The 14,921-nt window shown below is 43.7% G+C and overlaps 3 protein-coding genes and 1 non-coding gene across 4 annotated transcripts; 2 read left to right on the forward strand and 2 right to left on the reverse strand.

Annotated features, from left to right (window-relative positions):
* Positions 1–1,554: 1,554 nt before the first annotated feature.
* Positions 1,555–7,331, reverse strand: LOC105693880 (dihydropyrimidine dehydrogenase [NADP(+)]). The gene is made up of 16 exons (XM_012414091.3): positions 6,477–7,331; positions 5,793–5,903; positions 5,389–5,721; positions 5,002–5,310; positions 4,589–4,912; positions 4,295–4,505; positions 4,043–4,227; positions 3,767–3,982; positions 3,526–3,690; positions 3,277–3,429; positions 2,978–3,098; positions 2,645–2,907; positions 2,388–2,567; positions 2,076–2,300; positions 1,820–1,977; positions 1,555–1,731 (listed from the first exon to the last, which is right to left on the reverse strand). The coding sequence occupies exons 1-16, from the start codon at positions 6,522–6,524 to the stop codon at positions 1,641–1,643; spliced, it is 3,093 nt and encodes a 1,030-aa protein (XP_012269514.2). The 5' UTR covers positions 6,525–7,331; the 3' UTR covers positions 1,555–1,640.
* A 109-nt stretch (positions 7,332–7,440) lies between these two features.
* Positions 7,441–11,393, forward strand: LOC105693869 (odorant receptor Or1-like). Its single transcript, XM_048651844.1, has 11 exons — positions 7,441–7,842; positions 7,940–8,150; positions 8,229–8,565; positions 8,630–8,729; positions 8,805–8,912; positions 9,475–9,738; positions 10,023–10,519; positions 10,585–10,684; positions 10,791–10,898; positions 10,979–11,134; positions 11,197–11,393. Exons 1-11 carry the CDS (start codon positions 7,555–7,557, stop codon positions 11,254–11,256), a joined length of 2,229 nt encoding a protein of 742 aa, XP_048507801.1. The 5' UTR covers positions 7,441–7,554; the 3' UTR covers positions 11,257–11,393.
* On the forward strand, positions 9,829–9,900 carry Trnag-ucc. Its single transcript has one exon. It is a non-coding gene; the product is annotated as a tRNA-Gly (tRNA).
* Positions 11,394–11,456: 63 nt separating the features above from the next.
* On the reverse strand, positions 11,457–14,358 carry LOC105693929 (3-ketoacyl-CoA thiolase, mitochondrial). Its single transcript, XM_012414193.3, has 8 exons — positions 14,202–14,358; positions 13,107–13,273; positions 12,884–13,015; positions 12,535–12,799; positions 12,271–12,446; positions 11,981–12,181; positions 11,742–11,896; positions 11,457–11,655 (listed from the first exon to the last, which is right to left on the reverse strand). The coding sequence occupies exons 1-8, from the start codon at positions 14,218–14,220 to the stop codon at positions 11,574–11,576; spliced, it is 1,197 nt and encodes a 398-aa protein (XP_012269616.1). The 5' UTR covers positions 14,221–14,358; the 3' UTR covers positions 11,457–11,573.
* Positions 14,359–14,921: the final 563 nt, after the last annotated feature.

Below are 14,921 nucleotides of genomic sequence, written 5' to 3' on the forward strand. Positions count from 1 at the left end.
AGATCAGCACAGGGAATGAGCCAGCTGCTACGATTTCACGTCCGGATCTTACAAATGCAATAATATGTCGCTTCTTCGTATCATCATCGCTCGGTTATTATACGGAAATTATATATTAGATTTCTAACGTTTCAAAATAGGTACAGGAATGTAATCGACTATATTTTCTCGGCGAATGGTGAAAAGCTATTTATTTTTAGTTTGTTAATTTTTTTCAATTACGTCAAACAATTATCGAGAACCTTTTACTCGAATCAAACCTCTGCTATTTTAATCCCTTCAATTGGAAAACGGTCGTTGTTTTTTCCTTCCACAAATTTCAAGAGCTTTTTGGTAAATAGCCGTTTTTTGCTGTCGTGTAAAACGCGGAGAATCGCGGCCGAGCTAGGCGTTACGGTCGTACGCGAGATCGGACGTATTGTCTGCGTATAACCATACAGCTATTCTTTCCCATCTTCCCGGTAGTAATTACCATCCAATTTTTTTCTTCACTCTCTCGAAAAGTGGTGTAATTAAAGCTCGTTATACAAGAACGATATTAACTTAGCTCTTTGCCCTCCACCTCTTTCGCTACGTACCCACCATCTATTTCTCTCGCAGCGTAACTTAAGCTTATATACTTGCTACGCCCGTACACACCTTTGAATTACGCAACGCGCGGAGTGAAAAATTAACTTGTGAAATGACGAGTGAAACATGTCGAGAAGCGAATACCTACGAGTTACGTTCACGGAACATTCAGGGCTTGATCGTTTCGTCATGGGCTTATTCCCATCAATCGTTGAATTTTCGCCGACAGGTTTTACCCGTTTTTAAAACGCGCGACTTTCTCATTGCATTTTATCGACGAACACTCGACGATGTATTTTTCATTCGTGTTTTAATATAGCAATTGATAGCTCGCGGTGAATTATTTCGCTGTAAAAACCGCGATGCCGACTCCAATAAATCAGCCACCGCAGATAAGAGCCTAGACAACTTTAATATGTATCGATCTTTTCGACTCGGTTGGGAAACTTTTTTTTTCTCCGTTTCCCCTACTCTGAAAATCGCGTCAAATGACAGTTAATAAATGCAGTTCCAGCCTATTTTATCGTTTTTTGGCTCAACTGTACGAGCTCGATATCTTTTATGTAGAGTTTACGATCTCGCTAAGCCATTAAAATCCACGTCGACCGTCGAACGGCATTTTATAAAGCCGTAACGATAGATGAGAACGAAAAAATTAACCGATACGAATTTCCAGTCGAATACGAACCAACGAAAAAATTCGTGGCATCGCGGAATGAAAACCTCGAGACGTTGCACCGAGGATCGAAACACGCTCAAGTGTTGAAAATAAATTTTACTTTTCAAAATTGGAGTCACGTTATACAGCGCTGATCGAAGACGTGCTTTCTTTACAATTCAATCCGATCAAATCATCTGGAAAATAGAAAAAGGATCCCCCGCTCTCGATGTCGATAGCGAGTAGCAAAGATCGTGCTGGCAACGATTAATCGCCACCTGCGAATTTCGTTGGATTTTTTTTTTTTTTTTTTTCTATTCATACCGTAATTTTTATGCAGATTTTAATTAATTCATAACAGCATAATGAGCGATATACATGTGTCCTTAGGCAAGTAGACCGAGTCCGGTGATTATTGACATTGCAAGTCCTTCGGCAATCCGTTGAATCCCACGGGTGGAATTCCTCGCTTGATTACGTGGGGTATCGTTTTAGGAACCATACTGAAATCAGTTACAATCGCTCTGATGTAGTTTCGAAATTTTTGGGGATCAAAGACCGTCCTCCAAATCTTATCTGGAATGAACGAACCTTATACAATCGATGATCGGACAGACGGACAAGCAAAGTGTACAGCCTGTGCAGTCGTCTGTTACGTGAGGAATGTGCGTCTCCGAGTCAAAGGTTATCGCCTGGTATCCAGAATCTGCACACGCCATGTAACACTTGCCACAATTGATGCACATGTCCTGGAAAAGTGGGAAAAAAAAAATTCATAAAAATAAAGACAACAAATGGCGAGCGTTTTTTCAATTTTCGTGGAAGATTGCGTTCTCGTTTTTCTTACGTCATCGATCAAGGCAACGACTTGTTGCTTGTTGTCCAGTTGCTTGTAGTTCCCGATGTGCGGCAGAGCTTTTCCAATTACGTCCTTCAGCGCTGGAACTCTGGCGACCGGACGTGGTGCGGGTCTGGAGGGAGGCGGTGGATTTCCCGGTAGTTCGGCCGAAGCTTTGAGTTCAGCAATTTTTTGTTCCCGAAGTCGCTGGTACTCACCGTAATACGGAATGCTCTGAAGTGAGAAAAATTAGCGACGTTGATCGCGTTGGATTTCGAATACGGATCAGGGGGGGGTTGAATACTTGGGGTGAACTTTTACTTTTCCCAAAGCGTGTTTCAGCGAGACGACTTCTTTTCCTTTCTGGTGTTTGAACGTAGGCGGGCTTTGGCCGTCCCATTCTTTGACTTGCTCCAAACTTTTCAGGTACAACAGGGTCTTCAGTCCGTTCGCGTAGTCGTCGATCAAAGAGAAGTCCTGATTCTGTATCGCGCTACCGATCTGAACAGACGAACGAATCGAGGCTGCCCAAATATCTGTTATCGAACTGTAAATTTAATCCATGCCCTGGCTCGTACCTGTAAAACCGATGCACCGCACTGGAGGAATTGAAGCGAAACATCCGCGGAATCGATACCTCCTATTCCCAGAATAGGGAAACCGGGAAGCTCTCGAGCTATCGACGATATTGCTCTTAGAGCCTGCGGTCTTGTCGCATTTCCAGACACTCCGCCGTACGTCGTCGCTTTGACGCTACCCACCGCCGGCCACGGGGTCGCATCCGCTCTAATTCCCATCAGACCCTGAACGGTGTTGATGGCTGATACTCCGTCAGCTTCACCTGGGGATTTGCAGAAGATGTTTCGGTAAGTAGGACGTTCCTAGTTTACTTGTGATCAATTTCTAGTCACCTTCGTGAGCTGCGCGCGCTATCGACACGATGTCGGTAATGTTCGGCGTGAGTTTCACGAAGAAAGGGATTTTCACAGCCGCCCTCACCCACCTGGAAATGTTCCGGACCAGTACGGGATCCTGCGAAACGTGATGAAAAAAAAATGAAAAGAAAAAAAAAATCAACAAAAAAATCAGACACGGTCCGGAACTTGTCGGAAAACTAGTAGAGATGAGGATTTTCGGAGCTACGGAACTCCGCGTAGTTCTGCTGAACCGAAGGTGGTGGGATCGGGATTTACGATCGATCATTACGAACCTGTCCGCAGGCGAGACCCATCCCTGATTCCCCCATACCGTGAGGACAGGAGAGATTTAATTCCAAGGCATCTGCACCGGACGCTTCAGCTTTTTGTGCAAGCTCCGTCCAGTCGGATTTGTTGTAGGAGCACATGATGCTGGCGATTATTATCTGAAAGAGGTATCGCGTTTCTCACTGTTGCAAAGAAACAGAAAGAGAAAAAGAAAAAAAAACCTCGGCGATACCGAATGCGAAAATTCCTCATACTTTTGTCGGGAAATCACGTTTCAATTCCGTCACGCTGTTGCACCAATAGGCTTGCGACTTTTCACTGATCAATTCGATGTTAAGAAAACTTCCTTGTTGCGGGCCGTAATTGGGACCGGAAGTTGTCCCTCTCACGATGCGAGGGGATACGTTGGTGACCATGTCCTGCGGAAGCGGATGATATTAAAAAAAAACCTAACTCTGGAAATTAATTTGAAATAATGTCGTCCGATGCGATTACTTTGTCAAGAGCGAAGGTTTTTGTCACGGCGAAACTCCATCCGGCTTCAAACGATCTTCTTATCATCGCGCTCGATGTAGCCGGTGGTGCGGAAGCGAGTCCGAAAGGGTTTTCAAACTTCATGCCAAGAATTTCAATGCTTATATCGACATCATCGATCGGAGTGTGAAACTTCGGTAGCTGGGGTTCGTCGGGCACGGTATTACCCGCGGATTCCTGAGGGATTATTATATTCTAATCTGCTGCCGAACGAAATATTATACCATAATCACTTGCCTGAATGTATTTGTGAATATTCCATGCGGCTGTTTTTCCATCGTTAACGGACTCCACCGTCGTTTCGGAAACACCGGCAATGTCTCCACCGCAAAATACACCAGGCTCAGAAGTGGCCATTGTATCGACGTCGACTTCCGGCAAACCCCATCGATTCAGTTTCACGGGCGCCATCGCTTCTTTTACTGAAAGGAAATTAAAATTCGTAATTTTCGAAACGATCTCCGGTACGGCAAACGCGTTTGTACCGACCATCTGGGTCGTATAATGCGGATCCGAAAGCAGAGATGACGAAATCCGCCTTCAAACGAACCACCTGATCCTCGTCTTCGATCCATTCTCCGTTATCGAGTTGTTCGGTCCGGAGAAATTCAATGGCGGCAATTTTTCCTCCTCGGGTAATCACCTTTTTTGGCGATTGAAACGGTACGAACTCGCATTTCTCCTCCCGTGCTAAATCCATCTTGAAAGTAGTGAAAAAGGATTTGGTTGAATTCCTTCGTTTTAACGCCTCTTTCATTTCAAATACGCATTCGCGATACCGACCTCCTCCGGAACTGCGCGGATGTTTGTAAACCCTTTTCTGAATACAACGAAGACTTTTTTGGCTCCGCAGCGCAGAGCCGACGTGGCGCAATCGAAGGCTGTGTCTCCTGCGCCAAGGACGATCACGTTTCCGTGCAGAGAAGGCAAGCTAGGGCTTTTACACGCGCACATTCCTGCCTTGCTGCCCTTCGCTACCATCGGTAGAAAGGTTTTTGACGTATAGAACCCCATCTCCTCGGTTAGATCCTTGAATATCGGAATGAGTTTCGGTTCCGGAAGACCTATTCCTACGAATACGACCTTGTAATTCGATTTCTTGAGCCCCTGCCGATGTCGAGAAACGAACGTTGGGTAAATTTTATTACGAATTATGAATCTGGAGAAAAATTTTTTCGGGGAAAAATTTCACTAACATCGATTGTCAGATCCTTCTTCGAGAGCGCTTTACCGAATTCTACTTTAACGCCCAAATCCTTCATCAGATCAACTTCGAATTGAATGACTTCGTAGGGCAGACGATACTGTGGTATTTCGGAGGAACTCAGCCCGCCGAAGAACGATTCCTTTTCGAATATAGTCAGGTCGTTGTACCCGAGTCTCGCTAAAAAAGTTGCGCAAGATATCGAGGCTGGCCCGCAACCGATCAGCGCGATCTTGGTATCGGCGTGCTCAACGCTTTGCCCGGGAATTCTCGTCTGCGGAATCTTCATCTGTTTGAATACCTGATCGGGACATAAGAATCCAGGTTACAGCTGTCCGATCTGCGTACGAAAGTTAGAATAAAATTTTTCACGACTCACGTCGGTCGCGAATTGCTGCAGCCCTCCGATATTGATGGGTCCCTCTTCGGTGGCGAATAAATTGCATCCTCCTACGCAGAGGTCACTGGTAGGGCATACCATACCGCAGGTGAGTCCTAGAGGATTATCGGAAAGGATAGCCTTCGCGGCGCCGTAATAATTTCTGTTGGAAATCGACGTTATAAAACTTTTCACGTCCAGCTGGGTGGGGCATGATTTCTGGCAAGGGGCATCGGCGCATTTCAAGCATCGCGCCGCTTCCTTCAGGGCCCCTCTTTCGCTCAGCGTCGTGTGTTTGATGTCGTCGAAGTTCTTCGTCAACGGGGCGCAACTCTGTCGGAAGCGGTACGGGGATTTCGGTTATTTTACGTTCGATATTTTGTCGAGAAAATATTCCAACTCACTCCGCATTTTTTACTGGCATTTCGCTTCCAATGCTGCTTGTTCTTTTTCGTCTGAACCGAAGGCACAAGATTCGTGTAATTTTTTATCTTCGGATTGAGGCTCAAGAGATTCTGGAATCAGGAGAACGAATCTCATCGTTTTACCGGTTGAGGCATTTTTGTTAATCATGTCGCGAACGATGTTGTGTCGTATCATATACTCGCGGGGACCACTCATTCAATTGATTTTCGAATCACGTACGAACGATTGACCTTGAGATCGAATGAATGAACCTCGTAAGAGCGAAGATTCGACAAATCGCTCCGAATGTCTGTGAATACGTAATTGTTCTATTTTTGTTAGTTTTTTTTTTTTTCTTTTCATCATCTAGTACGAATGTTCCGAAACTGAGAGAAATTATCAGTAACTTAAACGGTCTTGAGAAGAAATATTCTCATTTTTCTCAATACGTGCGATCTTTCGACCTATATTATCTGTTTCGCAGTTATCAATGTTTAAAAACAATACCATGTATCACGTGGAAATGTTGACATTATCCGCATGTCGAAACTGTAAATAGGTGAGTAACGTTTGAAAAAATTCATTTTGAAATAGGGTCAAATTACGTCAATGTTCATTCCAGACAATTCCAGCGATTTATTTGGATAACAAACTGTACGAACAATGATCGCATTCGCGGTTACCTCGATGTCGGGAATCTCCTTGCTCAGCAACGTCGGACTCGGGCTCATTTTACTGAGGTTGTTATCCGAACGGATTGAGATAACTGTAAAAATACGCTCGAGTAATGAGAAAACAGGCCAGTCCGTACAAAAATCGAGCAAAAGAAAAAAACAGATATTCGCCTGACGAACTGTACGCACTCCGAAGAGTACGATGATTTTTATGAAACGAAGATTCAACTCGCTCGAACAATTGTCACTGAAGCATCTGACTTCGAGTTCCAAAATCTCCTTATTATATTTCTTTAAACAAACTTCGAGATTCAATTATTCGAAACTTTGAAGCACTTTTTAGTGGCGTTGTAAAGCCGTCTTACAGCTGGAGCAACTCTATCTCCGAGCTGTTGGCGTCGACTGAGCGTCGCACGAAAGCCGTTCGAATCGGTACGCGATATCTTCGGATTTATGTACGGGCAGAAGAAGGTCTTTATCTCGTGGCATGTGTCGAGAACACGATTCCCGAGGCACTTCTATTTTTGTAGATTATTAATTATGCACAGCGTCGAATAATAACGTGCATGCCGCACGCCCGAATCGCATTTCTTATGTAATCAAGCGGGAATTTTCAATGATTCGCATTATTCATTCGGCGGGTACGGAATATGACTTTAGCGCAGTTGTTTTCGGCAGTGATTTATTCAACGATCGTAACTTGATATTTTTTTCATCCATAGTTTCCGAACTTCGTCGAAACAGACGTCCTTTGATTATACACCCTCAAGTTCGGAGAGTCGGTTTTTCTCAGTTATCGAAAAAATAAGTCCTCGTGTGCGGTGCCAAAGTTCGGTACAAATACGAAAAATCATTGTACAACTGGTACGTGTGGAAGTCAACGTTACGCAGGGGTGAACTCCGGGGCTGAATAATGCAGGACTTGAACGTATTTAGAAAAAATCCCGGCGCTGCTATTCCATTTCGCAGGCAGTGTTCGACGTGTCAATTTGGAGCGAACGCAGCTCCGGTGAAGAGAATTTCGAATATAAATTAATAACCGAAGTCACAGATTTTTATTGAAAGTCGAAAGATCCGATACACCGTCATGCTCGGAATTAATTTTCGAAAATACTTGGATGAAAAAATGAAAAATATTCCAACGGATTATAACACGAAAATTCCGATTTGGGTACTCAGGATCACGGGAGCCTGGCGACCGATGAAAAAATATAGTAAAATTTATCTGATCTGGAGCACGTTCATGATGACGTGTGTTTTGGGATATTTGGTATTGGTACAAACCGCGTTTGTCGTCGCAGAGGTAACGCGAGATGCCGAAAAATCAGCGTCGACCGTATCACTTTTGTTCAATAATTGCGTTCACGTCTTCAAGGTCTCAGATTTAATAAATATTCATCGTAGATGTTAAAAAAAAAAAAGTTATCGGTTCACGTAACTGATCGGGTTATTTTCTCCGCATTGTAATTAAGGTCTATCTGATTATTCGTCACCGTAAACGTATCCAAAAACTGTTGGACCGTACACAGGAAAGAATCGACATCTTCAAGGACACGGAGGCATCGAAAAAAATTCGATACCGATACGCCTGGAGCAGTTTTACGCATTATGCATTTTTTCAATTCACCGGAGTAGCCGCTTGCGTTTCTTGGACCGCAAATTCCATCGCCCAGAGTCTCAGAGGTAAAACAACGAGAATGTCAAATTGGTTGATTTTCGATTAACGAACAGAATTTTTTCATTCTTCCTCTTCAACTTCAGACAAATCTAACAGAGTTCTGCCACTGAACGCCTGGTATCCATACGACGCGTTGGTCTCTCCTTCGTACGAACTCACCGTTGCTTGTCAGGCTTACACGCTGTTCAGTTGTTGCTTTCAAAATATCGCCATGGACGGTTTCATGATCGGTTACATGGCGATTATCGGATGCGAGCTGGAAATATTGAAAACCAAACTAAAGGAGATCGGTGACGATGCGGACGAGCCGGTCGGTGGTTCAGATTACGAAAAGATGAACGTTTTGAAGCTGAAGAAAGTCGACGAAAAAATTTGTCGAGAGCTTGCGCTGTGCGTCGAACATCACATAAAAATAATCGAGTAAGAAACGTGTTGGCTGAACTTCGTCAATATTTAGTCTGACGAATGATATATAATTATTCAGGTGCGCCAGAGAATTTCAAGATATCTTTCATCTGGCAATTTTTCTACAATTCATGGAAAATTGTTTGGTAATATGCATGACCGCCTTCGCAATCTCGCAGGTTTCGTATCTTTCTTCAAATGATCTTTGAACAACTGTGTACATCGGGTGACGGTATTTGTTTATCGAATTTCAGCTGACCGAGTACAACATGTCAACGATTATGGGAAACTTATCCTACCTGATGGCAATAGGATACCAACTTTTCATGTACTGTTATTTCGGCAACGTCGTCGCCATCCAAGTAAGTTTACTCGCGAGCTTTTTCTTTCCAATTTTCGAAAAGGGTGAAACGATTGTCGATTGCACGGACGTGGTACGATTTCTTGTGATTATCAGACACCGGCTGCGCGCTATCCAGGTATCGGCGTATCCGCGTAGTAATTAATTCCAGAATCGCGAATGTGCGACCGTAGTCGCGGGACACGTAACCTGGGAGCAGGTGCAATTCATGGAAAATTAGAGACCTGCTGTAATTACGTGTGTCCAGGAAGTAATGGAATCGATTCCCTAGGGTTACGGCTTGCACTGGTTTGAAGTGCAATTGCACGGTAGTAGTATTCCTCGCTGGAATATTCAAGAGGTTTGATTAGCGGGAATTGAACTAAATTATCAATCGTCAAGACTCTAATATTATAATCTTCAATTGCGAGTCGTCTTTATTCGCGGTCGTCGTTACACAGATAAGATATGGACGTTCGACAATTCCGTTGTACTTGACTGTAAAAACACATGTGTTGCAATATGTCTACGATACGCGTGCTTATCTAACAATTACGACCAAAACTCAGTCCTAAAGTTTGAAGAAGAACGCAAATATGAATTCGCTGGAAGCGAATTTTCACGTGAAAATGAGTCTCGGAATAAATCGTTGGCTGGGCACCTGGCCTCCCGAAGGACGCTATCGTTGGATTTACATGTTCTACGAATCGTTCAGTTTTCTATTCATACTAGGAATACTCCTGATCGTTCAGACTGTAAATTTGACAGTTATTTGGGGCGATCATGACGTTGAGAAAATTATAGCCGGAAGCTTTCTTCTTATGACAAATTCATCGCACGCGCTCAAGGTTCAACACTTATCTTGCATTTCTCTTCTGCTCTAAATTTCCCGTTGAATATCTGCCTGGTGTGTAAACGAAATTTCATTATCTCTATGTGCGATGGTGGTGTAATGGTCAGCATAGTTGCCTTCCAAGCAGTTGATCCGGGTTCGATTCCCGGCCATCGCACGTTTATTTTGCTCCCCTGGGATCGAGGATGAAGCGCACCCTTTCCCCATTGGAGCGGAATTAATTTTTTTCTCGCTATTGCCCGTCGAAATTCTCACGGTTAATCAATCCTCGCGATATAGGTGTTGAATCTCTTGCTGCGGCAAAATCGGATAAGGGCTCTTTTGGAGAAGGTTTCGAGCGACACGTTTTCCAAGTACAATTATCGGTACGAGAGTATCCTGAAGCGATACACATCGAACGGTATTTTCCATTACATCGCCTATCAGAGTTTTGGCACGGTAGCGGTTTTTTGTTGGGGATTCGGACCGGTCGCCGATCTGACAGCGGGCAGAAATCGTCAGCTTCCGATGGAGGGATGGTATCCTTACAACGTAACGAAATCCCCGGCCTTCGAATTCACTTGCGCCCATCAGGGGCTCGCAATGTTGATGGGATGTTTCCAAAATATCGGTATGGACACTTTGGTCACGGGTTTGTTTACGGTTGTCTGTTGTCAACTGGAGATACTGAAGACCAACATCAGCCAGATCGGAGCAAACGATTCGCAGCAATTTTCCGCAAAAGTTGCCGAAGAACAACTTGAAAATTGCATAAAACACCATACCGATATCATCTAGTGAGTTTGAATAATTTCCGTGCGTTCCCGTTTTTTTTCCACATACTCATTCTATTATTCTCCAGTTTCGCTAGAGAAATCGAAGCGATCTTCAGTGGTACGATAGCGATGCAGTTTTTCGTGAATTGTATAATTATATGCATGACGGCATTTCACATCACACAGGTAATAACTAACGATTCGACCATCGCTAGCTGACCATCGTCGGTGATAAAATTCTTAGCGCCTCGAGCACGCAATTAGATGAATAATCGTGCAAATAAATTCGCAGATGAAAATTTTTATTCCAACAGAAGTAATCGGCACGACAATGTACATCTGCTGTATGACCTATCAAATATTTATCTACTGTTGGCACGGTAACGAAATTGTTCTCCACGTTAGTCAATTCGTAAAAAATATCCGAGTCGAATTTTACTCCAATTGGGGGTTTTTAACATTGTTCGTCTATTTTGTCAGAGCGAAAGTGTCGTGTATGCCGCTTTTATGGGGAATTGGTGGCGTTGCGGAGAACGTTACAAACGTGCCTTGCGCCTTTTAATGGTCAGAGCGAATCGTCCGCTGGTGTTAAAAGCTGGAAACATATTGACCCTTTCGCTGCAGACCTTCGTTGTGGTGAGTTAACGTTCAATTTGAATCATTATTTTTACGAAATTCGAGTATTTCAAATCTTTCAGATCCTGAGAGCGTCTTACTCGTTTTTCACAGTACTGCAGACTTCGACGGACAAGTCTTAGATGAATTACGAATGTGTAGTCGTTGATGTTCGAATAGTGTACCTAATGTCGGAATAAATTATGCAAATGAAAAATATGTCGATGGATGATGGATAGAAAGTCATCTGTAGTGTTTTTTTTTTTTTTTTCTTTTTATAGAAAACATTTTAATGCATTTCTTGCGATGTTTAACATATTTTAGAATTCGATAGCGCATGAAATTGCAAGGCACGTATCGAAGGTGTTTATTGTTGTAGGTATTACAGTAAGATGATGTGCGTTCATCATTTTTTGGCGAGTATTTGCAGTGTAGTTGCATTGCAGTTGGATGATCGATCTCAAAGAGCTTCGATTAGGACAGCGATACCCTGACCACCTCCGATACACGCGGAACCGATTCCGAATTTCGCTTTCCTCCTCCTGTACGATGTGAAAAAATTTTGTGCAAATCAGCCACAATCGGAATGAAATGGTTCGTGAGAGTGCGAAGAAGAAATTTCGCTTACCTCAATTCGTGGACGAGGTGTCCGGAAATTCTGGATCCACTGGCGGCCAAAGGATGTCCGACGGCAATGGCACCACCGTTGACGTTCAATTTGTTCATATCTAATTCAAGTTCCTTGGCGCAAGCCAATGTCTGGGCACCGAAAGCTTCGTTGATCTGAAATTAACGTGCCAAAATCAGTTGATCGCTCTTCGAAATTTGAATCGATTATCATAGGAGTGCATTTTTTTGCGAAATTACTTCGATGAGATCGATGTCGTTCAAAGTCTTGCCGGTTATCTTGAGGAGGTTTCGGATCGCCGGCGCCGGACCAATTCCCATAATACTTGGTTCTACTCCTACGACACTGTATCCAACGAGTCTCGCGAGTGGTTTCAATCCTTGGGATTTCACAGCTTCTTCGCTTGCCACTATTACTGCTCCAGCTCCGTCGGAAATTCCCTGAAACGGAAAGTCGTTGAGAATTCTGATCGCGATTTTCCATCCTGACTCATTTTCTTTTCTCTTCGGCATAATTTTCGAGAACTTACGGATGCTGATCCCGCGGTTACGAGTCCGTTCTTCTTGAAAATAGTTGGAAGTTTGGCGAGTCCTTCAGCCGTAGTTTGCGGCCGAGGATGTTCGTCGACATCGACGACGACGTCTTTCTTTTTTATCTGGACAGTCACGGGTGTCAATTCTTCTTTGAAGTATCCGGCATCGTTAGCTGCGGGTCAATCGATCGTTTAAGGCACACTTTATTTCATCTCCCACGGGGACTTGAATTCAATTCTCTCTTTTTCCCCAAAACCCACCTGCTTTCCAGAGCTGCTGACTTCTCAACGCAAACGCGTCGACTTCCTCCCTTTTTATTCCGTACTTGGCTCCCAGAGTCTCGGCTGTGATGGCCATTGGCATTTGACAATGAGTGTCGGTTAATCCCGCCCATAAACTGTCTTCTAGATTAAAGTTCTGGCCCAAAGTTGTACCGAACCTGATGCCTCTGACCACGAATGGCGCCTGGCTCATGTTATCCACTCCACCGGTGAGAACGATCTTTGACTCACCGACGAGAATGCTCTGTGAAAAAGACACTCGGTGATTTCGCATGAATATACCTGAAACTAATATCATTCCATACAGTTTTGGTTTTTATCAATATACCTGTGCGCCATTGGCGAGAGCCTGGAATCCCGATCCACAGAGACGGTTTACACCCAAAGCTGGTCTGTCCAGTGGAATTCCACTCCTAAGAAGAACGTGACGCGGAGCAAATATACCGTCGGTAGCTGAGCTCTGAAAATGAACACCGACGAACGAATTGTGACTCAGGATTTCAATCGGACGTATCCTGGATTGAATCCAATACTTAATCGAAATAACGTACGACTAAAACGTTCCCGATCACCACACTGTCGATCTGCTCTGGTTTCAGACCACCGGCTGCGATGGCAGCTTTGGCAGCGACTTCTTGAAGGTCAGTCGCAGATTTGTTCACAAATTTACCACCCAGTGTTCCAAAAGGGGTGCGTTTTGCGGCGACGATGAAAATCCCTGTTGGAGCATAAGTTTGACGATAATCGCTCAAGTTTCAGCAAAGGTGATTCGCTTCTCAAAGGTGTCGAAAATTTATTGCTGACACATCATTATTTCCAAATGAATTGGCTAGTAAAAAGTGAGCGAATTGTCGCTGTTATCTTCAAGCAAAGTCCAGAGTATTATTGTGGACAGAACAAAAATCGACAAGAATCAGCTAATCTGATACTCTGGGGAATTTGTTATCTTACGTAACGTACACGATGATTAGGTGAATTCTATTCAACAATTTTAATCAGAAAAGTTACATGGCATTGACAAAAATTATTGACAGTATGATTAACATTTGGTGAGCAGGTATTTCCACGTTCGGAATAAAATTCCATTCGGTCATGACAGACTCAAGCCATTCGATGACACACTTAATTTTGACTCAAAGAATCGTGCGAATCCAACCGGGGTTGAGCAATAGTCGATCAAACTTTGGACTGGTTTTTGAACTCTGGATTTACAATTCATGCTTTGGAATTGATTCACTCATCGGAGCAACGTGGGGAGCAGCAGATTTTACAATGGGTCGTAAACAACATCGAATGAAGTTGAGGTCAACCGAGTTCGATGTCGATAGAGACTTTAATTAAACTGAACAAATGCAAAATTTATTACAAAGCTTTGTCGCACATCTTTCATTAGATACAATCCATCAAGCGCAAAATATTTAATAGCAAAGTGTGGCGAGATTCGTTTTTTCTTGCATCAAATAAATTGTGCAAACTACTCGCTGGATTCCTACGTTCAGTTCTGCGATCGCGCATAGTCAGACGTTCACAAGTTTCACATATTTACCGCCCAGATGAAAAATAAACCGTTCCGTTACTTCGGCACTAGCTTCGGCGTTATTCGGGGTAAAGAATTCTTCGAGTGAAAAGTGTAAAAAAACTCGTACCTTTCGTGGCGACGGACATGGTGACGAAATCCCGGTCAACGGTTGACTGAACGTTCCGATTGAAATTTATTTTTATTAATCGGAGCAAAAGGGGCAAAGTCCACGTAGATGACGTAGGCTTACTCGCTCTACCTTATCGTATATCAACTCGTAAGAGTCAACATGCGCAATACCCGAGTCTTGACTTGAGTTTCACATCAGCGCCGCAGCATGAATTCAGGAATAACCGTACAGGCGTTCTCTCGTTCTCTCGTTTGAAAATGCTCGACCGCCAGGCAGCCCGAATTGGTGGCATCAGTCCCCTTTCATGCCTCTGGCTGCAAGTAACTTGCCGACCGACGATGGGCCCTAAGATCAGTCCCAAAGTTCACCAATTCATTCATTCTTTTACTGAATATACAGAAGAGGAGATATAGCTCCCATCAGTTTCGATGATGGATTCACGTTTTTTCCGAACTTTGGCATGTGGATGCCATGGGTCTCGTTGTCAGCGTGTTTTGGGACTTGATGGTTTTTTTTTATTCTTCCAACAGCTTCGACGAGGACTCCACTCCGACCACCACTCGGCTTTGCTCCTTCTGCAACAGCGTAAAAGATTAAAAAATTGAGATCAATGAAACTGTTCTTCAAAATCTGAAGAATAGATCGCTCACCTGAATTCATGGGCCAGGTGCCCGGTGATTCTAGCTCCAGAAGTAGGAGATTGATGACCCATGGCAA

The sequence above is a fragment of the Athalia rosae genome, chromosome 3 (assembly GCF_917208135.1).
Source record: "Athalia rosae chromosome 3, iyAthRosa1.1, whole genome shotgun sequence".
NCBI classification, from domain to species: Eukaryota; Metazoa; Arthropoda; class Insecta; order Hymenoptera; family Athaliidae; genus Athalia; species Athalia rosae.